The sequence below is a fragment of the Natator depressus genome, chromosome 2 (assembly GCF_965152275.1).
Source record: "Natator depressus isolate rNatDep1 chromosome 2, rNatDep2.hap1, whole genome shotgun sequence".
In the NCBI taxonomy this organism is placed as follows: Eukaryota; Metazoa; Chordata; order Testudines; family Cheloniidae; genus Natator; species Natator depressus.
In genome coordinates, this window is record NC_134235.1 from 215,565,155 (window position 1) to 215,577,812 (window position 12,658).

Genomic DNA, 12,658 nt, shown 5'->3' on the forward strand with positions numbered 1-12,658 from the left:
CTATTTGTATAGGTAAGTGGCTTTGTCCAGCATGTCCCCTGTGCGACGGTGTGCAGAAAGTAGTCCAGACAGTCCACCCAAGCAGTGATCAGTGTAGTGTGGGATGGCAGTGGGAAGACTATGAGCATCACTGGGACTCTGATGCCAGTGGTTTTCAATGACAGTGGTATTGTGCTGGTGGGGATTAGCACAGGGAAGGCTCTAAACCAAGTCAAATCCAAATGGTGATTGATCCACCCGTGTACCATTGAGAGAACTTCTGTGTGTGGAGTGTTACAGGCATGGAGCATGGTAGTTAGCACCTCAAATTGTTCTAGTGTCAATAAGGCCAAAGTGAGCGGGGTTGGCTTCAGATTCTGGTGACTCTTGGTAAGGTGGAACTGGACATGATGCTTTCCTCAGAGGGCAAGGGAGTCCAGGATCTCCAGACAGGATCACATGTAAGCACGGGGCATGTCTGGGACAAAGATATGGGCAGTGGGGCTCAATGGTCGGAGCCATGGGGGAAGCCAGGCTTGGAGGTTAGAGCAGAGTCAAAAATCAGGACCACGGCATACCTCTGGGTGCAGTCAAACACAGAGACAAGGGTCAAAGCCAGGGATCAGAAGCCGAATGCCAAAGCCAATGGGTGAGCCAGAAACATGGTCGGGAAGTTGAGCCAGGGTCAGTGGCAGGGTCAGCGCCAGCCTCTTCCCAGTGGGGGGGCGAGATGGGCTGAGGTAGTCTAGACAGAAAATTGGGGGGTCTGCATCCCCGCCCCCTGCTGCTCCTCAGGAAAGTGCTGGCCCCACCTCCTCCTCTTCTTTCCCCCCACCCCAGCCCTGTCCCCTTGCCAGATCGGAGCCTTGAAGCTGGAGCCAGGCAATGAGGAGTGGCTGCTGCACTAGCTAGTGCCATGGTGCAGGCAGTCACAGCACTCCCTCATCTCCTTCTCCTCCTGCTGCTGCTGGTGCCCATGGCCCCAGGGCTGTGGCTGCTTCTCAGCTCCCCACTGCCCTTCAACTGTTCGCAGCCAGTAACAGCCGCTCCGGCAGGGGGACCTGGCTCCAGGGCCAGCAGAGCCCTCGGGCAGCAGCAAGTGCAGGCACAGGGTCGGAGCAAGTCACGCTGGGCCACTGTGGGGAGCCCTGAACCCTCCACCTGCCCTGGGCGGCGTGCCACAGTGGGCAGGGACATGGGTCAGGGTCTTCTCCCAGGGCCCCCCAGCCTCCCACTCAGGCTTACTCCTGCTGGCGGTGGCACTGCCTTCAGAGCGGGGCACCCGGCCAGCAGCTGCCGCTTTCTCCACTCTGCCATCAGAGCTGGGTGGAGGGAAAGCAGTGGCTGCTATGGGGTGGCTATGGGGAGGCTGAGGAAAATTTTGGGGTCTCAAAAGCCCCCATGAGCTCCCCATAGCATCACCCCTGGTCAGAGCCTGGGTGTCAAAGATGTGAAGGACACAGGCTGAAGAATGCACAAGAGCAGGCGGGGAAGGTGCATAGGCAGACGCAGGAAGCAGGACAGGCAAATGGGCTGAGCAGCCAGTGAGCTCTGGCTGTTGCTGGATGAAGTAGTAGCTAGCTCCACCCCGCCACCAGTCAGGAAGTGCAGTTGGTCAGGCAGCCCCTGCTGAGATCAGCTCTGTCCAGTGTGTTGCCAGGAAGCTGACCCTGCCGCAGCTGGGTCCCTGAGAGGGCATGGCCACTGTAATGAACTTGCCCTAAGCTGGAATCGCCAAGGGGCATGCGTGGGTGTGTGCTCGGATTTAAATAGGGAGGTGATGTCCTGGGGTGATGACCCTGGAGCAGAAGCGCCGGAACCTTGGTAGAAAGGGGGTCAGGCAGTAACTTTATGTGGCCCCACCCTCAGCTCCTCCTCTCTCCCCTGAGGCCCCATCCCTAGGTAGGCTGGAAGCCAGAGCTTGGCGGTGGTAAGAGCCACCCAGGGAGCCCAGGCCACTGTGGGGAGCCCCGGACTCTCCACTTGCCATGGGCAGGGCTCTGGGGGTCCCAAGAGCAGGCCCCAGTGCATGCCCCTCCCACAGTGGTGCATAGCCCAGGGCAGGTGGAGAGTCTGGGGTGCCCACAGTGGCCCAGGCTCCCTGGGCACCTCTTATCAGAGCCCAGCTCTGGATTCCAGCCTGGCCAGGGGATGGGGCTTCGGAGGAAAGAGGAGGAGCCACTGAGAGGGACCAAGCCTCATGGCAAGGGGGGGCTAAGGCCCACCTCAGCCCCCCTACCTGGAAATGGCTGGCACCATCGGCAGGGGCTGCACTTTAGGGAAGGGGAGCTGATCACCTTATCAGCTGATCACCCCTACCATGAAGCACAGGCCCTGCCCAAGGCTTGCAGTTTTGGGGGGAGGGCAACGTGGCTCCCAGCCCCCCAAACTACACCCATGTTAAAAAGTAGGCAGGCATGACTCTCCCTCTTTTAAAAGTTGGGGGGGGGGGGGCATGGCTCACCTGGTCCTTCTGGTTCTGGCGTCCTTGCCCTGGATCAGTGGAAGGCACACAAGTAAGCAGACAGGGTCATCCAGATGTGAAGCAATGCAGAGTGGGAGGACTGCCTGAAGTGGTATAGTTAATTTGAAATAGGGATACAGCCACACAAATCATATAGCTAAGGCCCTACTTAATTTGCGATATTGCAGATCCCACAATATTAGGCTTCCACCACAATTTTGATTTTAATGAGCTTACTTTGCCTAGTCTATAATTTTGCATACATTCTGAGATCTACAACACACACTTTTTCCCCCCATTAGTACCGTAGAACCCCATTTATCCAAGCTGATAGCAGCTGGGGCTTGGGCTGTCAGCCCCATGCATGGCGGGGCTCCCGCTGTCAGCCCCGCACATTAATGACTTTAATACAGTTGCAGCAAAATGTCTAGTTGTCAAAAATCTAGCAGGCATAACATAATACTTGATTGCTTATATTGTTGAAGCATACTTTTTATCAAACAAATAGTCTTCTCTGGCTTTTCCAAATGACTGCAATTAATAAAGGTCCATTGTTACTTTTCCGCAGTTTTCCATGTCTTGTCCGCAACTTGGTGCAATTATTTGACAATCATCCCGCGATTCAAGTAGTAAAGTAAGTAAGTAAACTTGCTTATAGCCGTTTAAGTCATTCTGAAATAGAGATGTGTTGTTTCCAAAGTGGATTAGTTAAAGTGGGATCAGACACCAGATAAATTGGAAAAAAAAACCTCTTTGGGGGGAGGGATGAGAGGAAGCCAGGCAGTTTATGTCAAAAAACCCAAAGTTATACACAAAAGAAAAAAAACCCATCCGTTCCTGTGTAGACAAGTCCGAAGTCTGTGTCTCTGTGGCATGTAGAGTATATACACTGCACACACCCCTAGCAGGGATATAAATAGCAGCATAGATGGCAAGGCACTGCTCAGGAGAATAAAGACATGCCCGAACCTTTGGGTATGTACGCTATACTGCTCTCTACAAGGTCAAGCAGTGCTGCTCATGTCTGCAGTGCTATTTTCAGCAGAGTAGTTTCCCACAGCTTCCCCACTGCCAGAGCCTTATGTGTAACTGCACCTACACTACACTCTGCCACCAGCGTAGACAAGGCCCTTAGATGTGATACAGTATATGTTCTGGGGAGCACCCAGTTTCCTGGCTCCTTTGTAGCCCGGCCCTCCAATGCTGTAGAACTAAAGACAGTCTGATTTCTGTTTTTTTTTAATTGAAAATTTCCATGGACATTTTTGAGTTTTTACCAAAAACTCAAAGCCAAAACTTGTTTTTCCCTGAAAACTTGAAGATAGAAAGATTTCGTCTGAACATCAAAAGCTGTCATCTGAAATCTTTTGGTCTTCAGCTGAAATATGTGGATGAAAAAACAATTGTTTTCCTGTGAAAAGCAGGCACTGTTTGCTATATAGTTTCATCAACAATCCAATTTTCTCTTGAAACAGAGTTTGGGTGGAAAAGTTTCAACCCGCCCTATGTAGACTGTCCAGAGGACTCAGGCCTGTCACCTGCTGTCGGCCTGGGGTTTAGTACTTCTGCCAGCACAGTGAGTCTGGCTGGGTGTGTAACCCACACACCTACTGGGTGTGGTGTTGTGTCCCATCTAGTGGCACCGAGACCACTTCGGGCTCATCTACACTTACATTTTATAGTGCTCTAACTTGCTGGCTCAGGGGTGTGAAAAATCATCCCCCCCCCAGCGCTCGGAGCTATTCCCCTGGTGGAGGTGGATTACCAGGAGTGCTGGGAGAGCTTTAACTGTGACCACACTCCACTTCAAAGCGCTGAGGCGGGAGTACTCCCACAGCAGCGCTTTGAAGTTTCGAGTGGCAGTAGCCTTAGAGAGAGAGTTAAAGGAGGCTGCTCTACAAGGTTAGCTAACAGACAGGTGGCTTTTAGCGCCTGCTGTACAGGCTCACGCACCAAGCTCCAGACGTCTCCAGTTCGATCCCACCTGCTGCCGACCTGGGTCTGTCGGCGCTCCAGGTGCACACCGGGTAAATGACTTTGGCAAAGATCACACAGGATGTCAGAGGCGGAGAACCCACGAGGCCCTTATGCCTTGGCCCCTAGCTAGCCCGCAGGGGGTGCCCGCCTCTCTTCAGCCCATTTGCCTTTGGCCTCCCTGTCTCACACAGTGACGCTGCAGCGCTCAGGCCGGCTGCTTTCTTGTTTTCCCCGCTTCAGTCCTCCGCCCCGGCTTCATGGCACCTGCAGCTGCACAGCCCAGTAGAGCCTGAACACCAAGCCGCGTGTTAGGGGTGCGCAACAGCAGCAGCTCCTCAGCCCCTTGCGGCTGGGGCGATTCTGCTCTGCCCATGCAGCGCTCCCGGCCGGCATTACCGAGCAACACCGCCAGGGGGTGCAGGAAGCGCTGAGCAAGGCAGGAGCCCCAGCCTGCAAAGGCGGAGGGGCAGGCTGCCCTGCTCAGAGAGCCTGGCCGTCGCCAGGCAGGTACCTGTGCGAGGGGTGGGCCAGGAGCAGTGCGCCTCTAGGCCACTGTGTGGCGCTCCTGGCACAGGCATCAGCGCCCGCTTGAGCAGCTGCCAGAGCTGGGACCCTGGATGCTGAAATAACTCACATTCTTCCTACGTGTCACAGCTGGGAGCGCAGTTCAGTGTCTGTCCCATGATCTCCCAGCTCCCGCGCCTCCCCCTCGGGTTGCAGGCCGAGATGCGACTCGCCTCGTCAGTCGCACAAACTCCGCAAAAGTCGTTTGTTTTTTAAAACTTGCAGGAATGAAAAATGCAGCGATTTGAGCCTTCTGCTGCAGGGGCGTCTAAGCAGGGGCCCTGGGCAGAGTCTCTCTCAGCCACTGAGCCAACCATGTGCTGATAAACAATGACCATATTGTGAAATAGAAAACAGACTCCCGCTCCTTATAAAATGCTCTCTCCCTACCGGATGTGTTAAATAAAAACCACTGAGAAAAACAGAAGAAAGTCAAGAAAATCGGGTTCAGACTGGTAAAGATGGGGGCAGGAAAGCCAGAGAGAAACTGGGGAGGGCCAGTAATCCTCCCTCAGGTGGACTAATGGACAAGAGATTTACCTTTTCAAAAAATCAGCTGTTTGGTTGTGTGATTATCTGGGGGGGGGGGTTGCTATTATTATTTTAATATTAAAACTTCTTACTCCAGGGGCCTGTGAATAATAAAAAGGAACCAGCGTTCTGTTCTGGAGGATTGTAACCCAGATGCACAAAGGCAGCTGCAGATGATCATGTCATTAAGGTTTGGCTGGTAAATCCAACTCCGGTTCTGGACCGTGCCTCAGAGTATCGCGATGCCCGCACTATATTGCGCTTTATTTTCGTCTTTCAAACGTTACTATCTTGCCTGGGCGTGTTGAGGTGCATTGCCCAGGAATTTATGGTACAAAAGCGTCTCTCGCTCTCCCTGCTTCGTCTGGTTAATATCTCCACCGTCCCTACCAAATGGATGCAAATTGGACATTTTAATAAACTTGCTTTTTCCCCCCCCCAGTGGTAAACAGATCCCCCGCCCTCTCCGCCCTTTTTAAAAAAAAGTATTTGCAATTGATTTGAGTAAGTGATTCATATAATTAAATGGTTAGGGATTTGTTTAATGTGATTTTATATGAGCTGCGGACATTTCCAAAGCAAACAATGAGTTCAAGTACAACATACATGGTTGTGTTACAAGTGTTACCCAGCTGGCTAGGAGATCTTCAGAGAGCAAACAGTCTAAATCTGGAGAGTAAACAGCTTCAAAAAAATCTACAAGTCCCCAGGTCACTGAAAACAGCCTTTTATTTGTTTTCCCTAATGTCTAGTAAAAGCTGATACATTTTTGCAGTGCTATTGTAAAATACTTTGAGACGGGCGCTCACCGATCTATTTCTGTTTTAAGGGGACCTGGGGCTGCTTTGGCGGGGGGCTGTTGTATGTGTGCTTTTATTTAACTGCTCTGCGGTGTGGATCTAGTGCTACATTTACTTAAGACTATATTTTGATCATCATAGAGAGACCAGTGTTAGGGGGGTTGTGTATGGTTTTGCTGCAAATAAAAGAATGGCTCTTGAAAGCAGACCTCGTTAAACCAGTCTTTGGGGGCAGTGGGATTGTTATGTTCTAAGGGGGGAAATATTTTATACCAAATTTAAAAAGCCCAAGCAGACTGGAAAGGACATTTTATATGTATCTTAGTGCATAGAACTTAGAAGGATGAGTGAAAGTTCTGGGATGGAGAGGAGACCGCATAAAACCTGAATGGTAACTGATTTAACTACAAAACATCTTCCCACCAGCCATTTTTTTTTTTTTTTTGGGTGGAAGTAGCTCCAGAAATAACTCTTGGGACAAACCCTCAGTTAAGAAGCACAGCACGCTTTCTCCCATTTCTACGTGTCACCCTGTCCTTTCTTTAGGTGCCATCGATTTCCCCAGCCTCTCTCTCTGGTCACAACAACAGCGGGGTCATTTGCAACGAGACAGTTTTAAACCTCCAGAGCTATGGTCGTGTGGAGCAATAGCATTATCGAGCCATGGGGCTTGAGGAAGGCGAGAAGGATCCGGCCCGTTGGGATTCGGTCCTGAGTGAAAGGCACCTGGCAGTCGCGTGGGGCTGTGTTACACACTTATTCCAATGGCGAGCGTTGCACAGCCATGGAACCCACGTAACAGAGAAACTTACTAGACCCTGTCCCGTGCTCAAGTCTCCTGCAAACCCTTGTTGATATCAATGGGGAGTTCGGCTGGAAAACTGATACCCCGGGATGAGGTCTTTATTGCATGCCGTGATTGGACTAGATCTATTTTACATTCATTCGTTGTATTTAACAGAAGTTCTGCGGCATGTCTCTGAGGAGAGGAAGAGCCCCCGGATGAGAAAGTTACTGATTTGTTTCCCACCAAATCAGAATTCAGAATTTAAATCAGAAATGTCCGCTACGTTAGTTACAAATACTGAAGAAGCCAACACATTGAACTCCAGTGTAATCCCCTTTCTCTCTGGACTTCCCTTCGTTATTGATCTCGCAGCAATGTACAGTACGGCGATATGGGGCCAAATGTATCCCTGGTCTGAATCCATGCGTGGACTTGCACCAGGGATGAATTTAGCTCCTTGTATGTATTGAGCAGCAATGGTGACGATCTTTCACCAAGCGTGGTGTCTATAATATTTGCACATCTCTCTCCAGCTGACTGGGGAGCAGAGAATCTTCTGATACCGATGTTATGCCTTGTGCATTGCTGTTGTTATTCACTTTAAAAGAGCCTGAAATGGACTTCCCCCCCCCCCCCCAGGAAAGCTTTGTTGTGCAAAACTAGTTGGACGAGTTAGGGTGTCGCTGCTCCTGATTGCTCTGGCCAATGGAACCCGATCCACCCTGCTGTGCGTAAGAGCGCAATTAAGGATTTAACCAAGCCTATGCTGCGCCCCAGCCAGCAGTCTGCCAGAGACAGAGACAGACACAGAGACTCAAAGACTCCCAGCCTCCTCCCCCAGACATGTCTGCTTAGCCCTGAGCAGCCCCAGCAGCCAGCCCCAGCAAGCAGCCGTCTCCAAGCTATGACAGGAGTATTTGACAGAAGGGTCCCCAATATCAGATCCAGCGATTTCCAGGCTCCATTCCAGACGTCTGCAGCCATGCACCATCCGTCTCAGGAATCTCCAACTTTACCCGAGTCCTCGGCTACGGATTCTGACTATTATAGTCCAACGGGGGGAGCCCCGCACGGCTATTGCTCGCCTACCTCGGCTTCCTACGGCAAAGCGCTCAATCCGTACCAGTACCAGTACCACGGCATGAATGGACCTGCTGGGAACTATCCTGCCAAAGCCTATGCAGACTACGGCTACGCGAGTCCTTACCACCAGTACAGCGGGGCTTACAACCGGGTTCAGAGTTCTTCAAACCAGCCAGGTGAGAGCTGGGGTGGGGGGTGGAGGTGGCCTGGATTAATGGGGGGACATCTTGCTGGTGCGGAGGGGGAGGAAATTGACGCGATGAGAAACGGTTTGTGGGAGTAGTGGCTGCTGGGAACCCAAAACCTCAGAGCAGAATGATTCCCCGAGAGGGTTGCTGGGATGGATCCTTCCTCGGACAGTTCTGGGTGCCTGGCTTCATGGCGTTTTAACATGTATCTTGCGCAGTTAGCGATCCTTAAATGGGGTGGGAATAAAGCCACCGAATTAATCTGCATGATCTGAAAACTCCTCTCAGAAGCAGCCATCCATTAGCAAAGCAAATGCTTGTAAATTGCCCAGGGCCTCTGGGGCTGCCTCTGGAGAAATGTAAGTAAAGAAAGAGAAAGAATGTCGGGAGCTTGTCTCAAACGCCGGCTTCTTGCAACCGTGGAAAGCGAAACTCTGAAGTTTGCTTCGCCCACCCCTCCAGGCCCCCGCGGCTGGGAAAATCCCTAGGAAGGGCAGGGTGCGGATCTGGCCGGAATTCTACCCCCAAAACATTGAAATGTCTGACTGCTTGTGCCGTTTGCAATGTTCTGCTGTAGCCGATCGGAGCCTGCTTCGAGATGAATGTCGTGAGGACATTGTGGTGTTCAGGGCTCGGTCAATGGCTGGGGGAGGGCAGGCTCGGGTGTGGAGGGGAGAGATCTAGCTTTTGAAAAGGTTTCTGGACCGATCTGATCTGGTCCCAGAAGTTCATGTTTAATCCTGCTCGTATTTAGCATCCCGTTCGTGTGCGGAATGAAAACCACCCGCCCGCGCGCGAATCTGCTTCTCTGGGGCTCTTCTCGCACGGGTCAAGATGCACACTCAGGGGCAGACGGATTTACTGGGGTACCTTATCTTTCCCCTGCCCCCACCCCTTTGTGAAACAGATTGGATCGCAAACCAGACTTTCCCAGTAGCAGTCCCAATGGATTGCAGCCTCTGCAATTCTCTCCCGCCAACCTCTTACGTCATTATATACACAGCTATTCGCTTTCACGTTTTTTCCCTGTCGTTTGCTCTTGCTCATCAACTCAAAGGGAAAATAAAGGCCACTGGCGTATTAAGGCTATTTGTAAAAGAAACCAGACGCATCTGCGCGCCCTTTGCAGATCAGCGGCGAGATGATTATAACTATAATCGGCCCTCTGTCTGAGCCGGAGCCGGCCACTTTCTGTCGAGCTGAAGGAGGCCAGTTTTCTTGTGGGCCTTTGAACTGTGTAGACCTCAGTATCGCGTCTTCCCAGCCTGGCCGTCTGGGCTCTGCGGGTTGGAATTCGAGACAGTGCAGCCTGCAATGCAGTGGCTGCCACTCGCCCGAGGGGGGAATGGAGGGATGAAATGTACTGCCCCGTGCACACCCCCTATAACTGGGCTCCTTCACTATGGGACTTCAGAGGTTTAAAAACAACAACAACCCTGAACGACTTGTAGGCTGGAAGGAACTGATCTGCCGTCCCCGAGAGCTCTCCCCCAATACATTTCACAAAGAGTGAACGGAAAGTGGTTAGGTGGGAGATTACTCCATTTACCCCTGCTCATTTCTTCACCTCTATTCCACCAGTGGTTTTAAATAGCCCTTACCCCGCGCGGGTTGTGTTTGCAGAGCTGGCGGCGGCAGTGGCTGGGCGAGTGGGCTGGATCTTTGCTCTTTTTCTCCACTGGGGACTTGATTTTTCCGAGAAACTCTAACCTGGTCTATTTTGGATTGTTTAGAAAAAGAGGTGGCAGAGCCCGAGGTGCGAATGGTGAATGGCAAACCAAAGAAAGTGCGCAAACCCAGGACTATTTACTCTAGCTTCCAGCTGGCTGCCTTACAGAGGAGGTTTCAGAAAACTCAGTACCTAGCCCTGCCAGAAAGAGCTGAACTGGCTGCTTCTTTGGGACTGACACAGACACAGGTAATGCAGCCTTGGGACCTATTGCGTTTTCCTTGTCGGTATTAAGACGGTCTTTCTCACCCACCAGAGAGGAGAGCCGACACCACTGGTGAGGGATAGAAACAGTAGCCGGATCCAATGCATTAAGAGGCGCGAGAGAGGCCTGCTGTTCTTGAAACGGGCCGGGTGGGTTTTGTTTCCTTGTTGTGGTGGTTGATTTTTGATTCCTATTTGTGTGTTACATACAGCTCTATATTCAAAGGCTTAGGAGCTCGCTGGCGTTCACACGCAGGAGCCGGGGTCTGCGTAAAAAGGGGAGCGGGGGGATGTGATGGGGTCACTCGCACTTCTCTGCTTGAAGGCTTTCAGATCCATATGCAGAGAACAACTCCCTGGGCACCTATCTCCAACGTTGCCCATTACAAACATAACCTGTCACTGTTACCTTCCGGGTTGAATTCATGGCACAGAAAGCGATAGATCGATGCGCTGGCCAGCCGCCCACCCGGCCTGCTTCTCTGGGGCGAGACTGGCGCGGTTGTTGGTGGTGTTTACAATCTGTCTCCGGAAAGGCACTGGAACAAAAATAATCCTGGTGGCTGTGCAGAGCCGGCTCAGTTTGCCAGAGAGAGCAGAGACTGCAATAGACGAATCTGAATCAGACGCGGTTCTCTCGCTTGCCTTCACTCCCCTCCCACCCCCACCCGCTTCCTTTGAAATGTTTTTATGGGCTTCTATTACCCTCCCATAAACAAAATACTTCAGAAAGAGACGGCGGTGGCTTTCGCAAGGTAATTGCGGCAAGGCACTGCCGTCCGCAGACAAGGGAGGGGTATCGCAGGGGCAGAGTACCTCCCGACCGGACCCGATCTTGCATCCCTCGAGCCTGGAGCCTTAAGTTGGCCCGCAGGATCGGGCCCGACGCGGTCGTTGTAAATGCCACACTCGATAGTAGATTGCGCTGGGTAACTGACCAGCTGGTGTTCGGAAAGATTTAACTCTCTTCTCTCCCCTCCTTGACTGAAGACAGACCCTAATCTTAGCCTGTTGCCTCAGATCGTTTCACATTACGCTGGTATTAATCATCTTGATTTCCCCTCCTCTCAGGTGAAAATTTGGTTTCAGAATAAAAGATCCAAGATCAAGAAGATTATGAAAAACGGGGAGATGCCTCCGGAGCACAGTCCCAGCTCCAGCGACCCCATGGCGTGCAACTCTCCACAGTCACCTGCGGTTTGGGAACCTCAGGGCTCTTCCAGATCCCTCAGCCATCATCCTCATCCTCATGCTCCAAACTCCAACCCATCCCCTGCATCCAGCTACTTAGAAACCTCCACTTCCTGGTATTCCAGTGCTAACTCCCTCAATTCCCACCTCCAGCCCCACGGCTCCCTACAACACCCGTTAGCGCTGGCCTCTGGGACAATTTATTAGACTATGTTTTTCCCCGGACTCCTGTGTTTTACTGTTAAGGAATCATAACGAAAGGAATGCCTGTGGGGGAGTTTTAAAGGGAAACAAAACAAAACAAAAAAGATTAAATGTGTAACGCTTGTGCATGTAACTTATTGCATTTCAAAGGAGACCCTTTTTTTACAGACGGACAATTTTTGCTCAGCTGTGGACACTATCAATGGTGCCTTGAAATCTATGACCTCAACTTTTCCAGAGACTTTTTTTCCCAATGTTATTTTAACCCTGTAAATAAGTGTAGATAGAGGGATTAAACTGTATATTCTGAATAAATAAAATTATTTCGACCACGAGAGACGTTTCCAAAATACCCCTTCTTCCATTGCAAGGAGAAAAAAGAACAGCTTCCTTTGCTTTTCTTGTTTGTTGGCGAGATAGATTTTTAGGGCCCGATCCTTGTGCAGATAACGACTCCTTGCTCAAAGGCGCAGCCTCATTGGAAGCACTATGGACTGTAAAAGTTTACAGGCTCTGGCCCGTGTAGGCCCCCCCTTGTAAATCTAGAGCTGCCCGCTAGGGCAGCTTTCATCTGGAGAATGGGCTTTTCAAAGACAATTTGCACTTTACCCAACATTATTTACCATTAAAAGAAAAGTACAAATTTTAACACTGGGAAAGAGAAATCTCCCAGTAAAGCCCCTCTGAATCCTGGGCCGAGAGCAATTAGCCTTGAGAGCTCCGCACTCGTCAGTCGCTGTGTGCGCTAGGGTAATTATACAAATTACATTTCCTTCAAAGGAGGCTTCTGAATGCGACAAAAGGATAAAATGAGGGCAAAACTCCCCTTGTGCCTATTAAAAAGCGTGCGTCGGGTAGAGGCCAGCGGTACCCTGTGAATAAGGGATGTTGGAGGAACCTTTTTAACTCTGTTCATGGAAAAGCCCAGACCTCCAAGCGATCGTTATCTTCTTCATA

General features: G+C 51.2%; 1 protein-coding gene across 1 annotated transcript; it reads left to right on the forward strand.

Moving 5' to 3' along the window:
* The first annotated feature begins 7,874 nt into the window (after positions 1-7,874).
* DLX5 (distal-less homeobox 5) lies at positions 7,875-11,955 on the forward strand. Its single transcript, XM_074943364.1, has 3 exons — positions 7,875-8,361; positions 10,107-10,291; positions 11,378-11,955. Exons 1-3 carry the CDS (start codon positions 8,007-8,009, stop codon positions 11,702-11,704), a joined length of 867 nt encoding a protein of 288 aa, XP_074799465.1. The 5' UTR covers positions 7,875-8,006; the 3' UTR covers positions 11,705-11,955.
* The last annotated feature ends 703 nt before the right edge of the window (positions 11,956-12,658 follow it).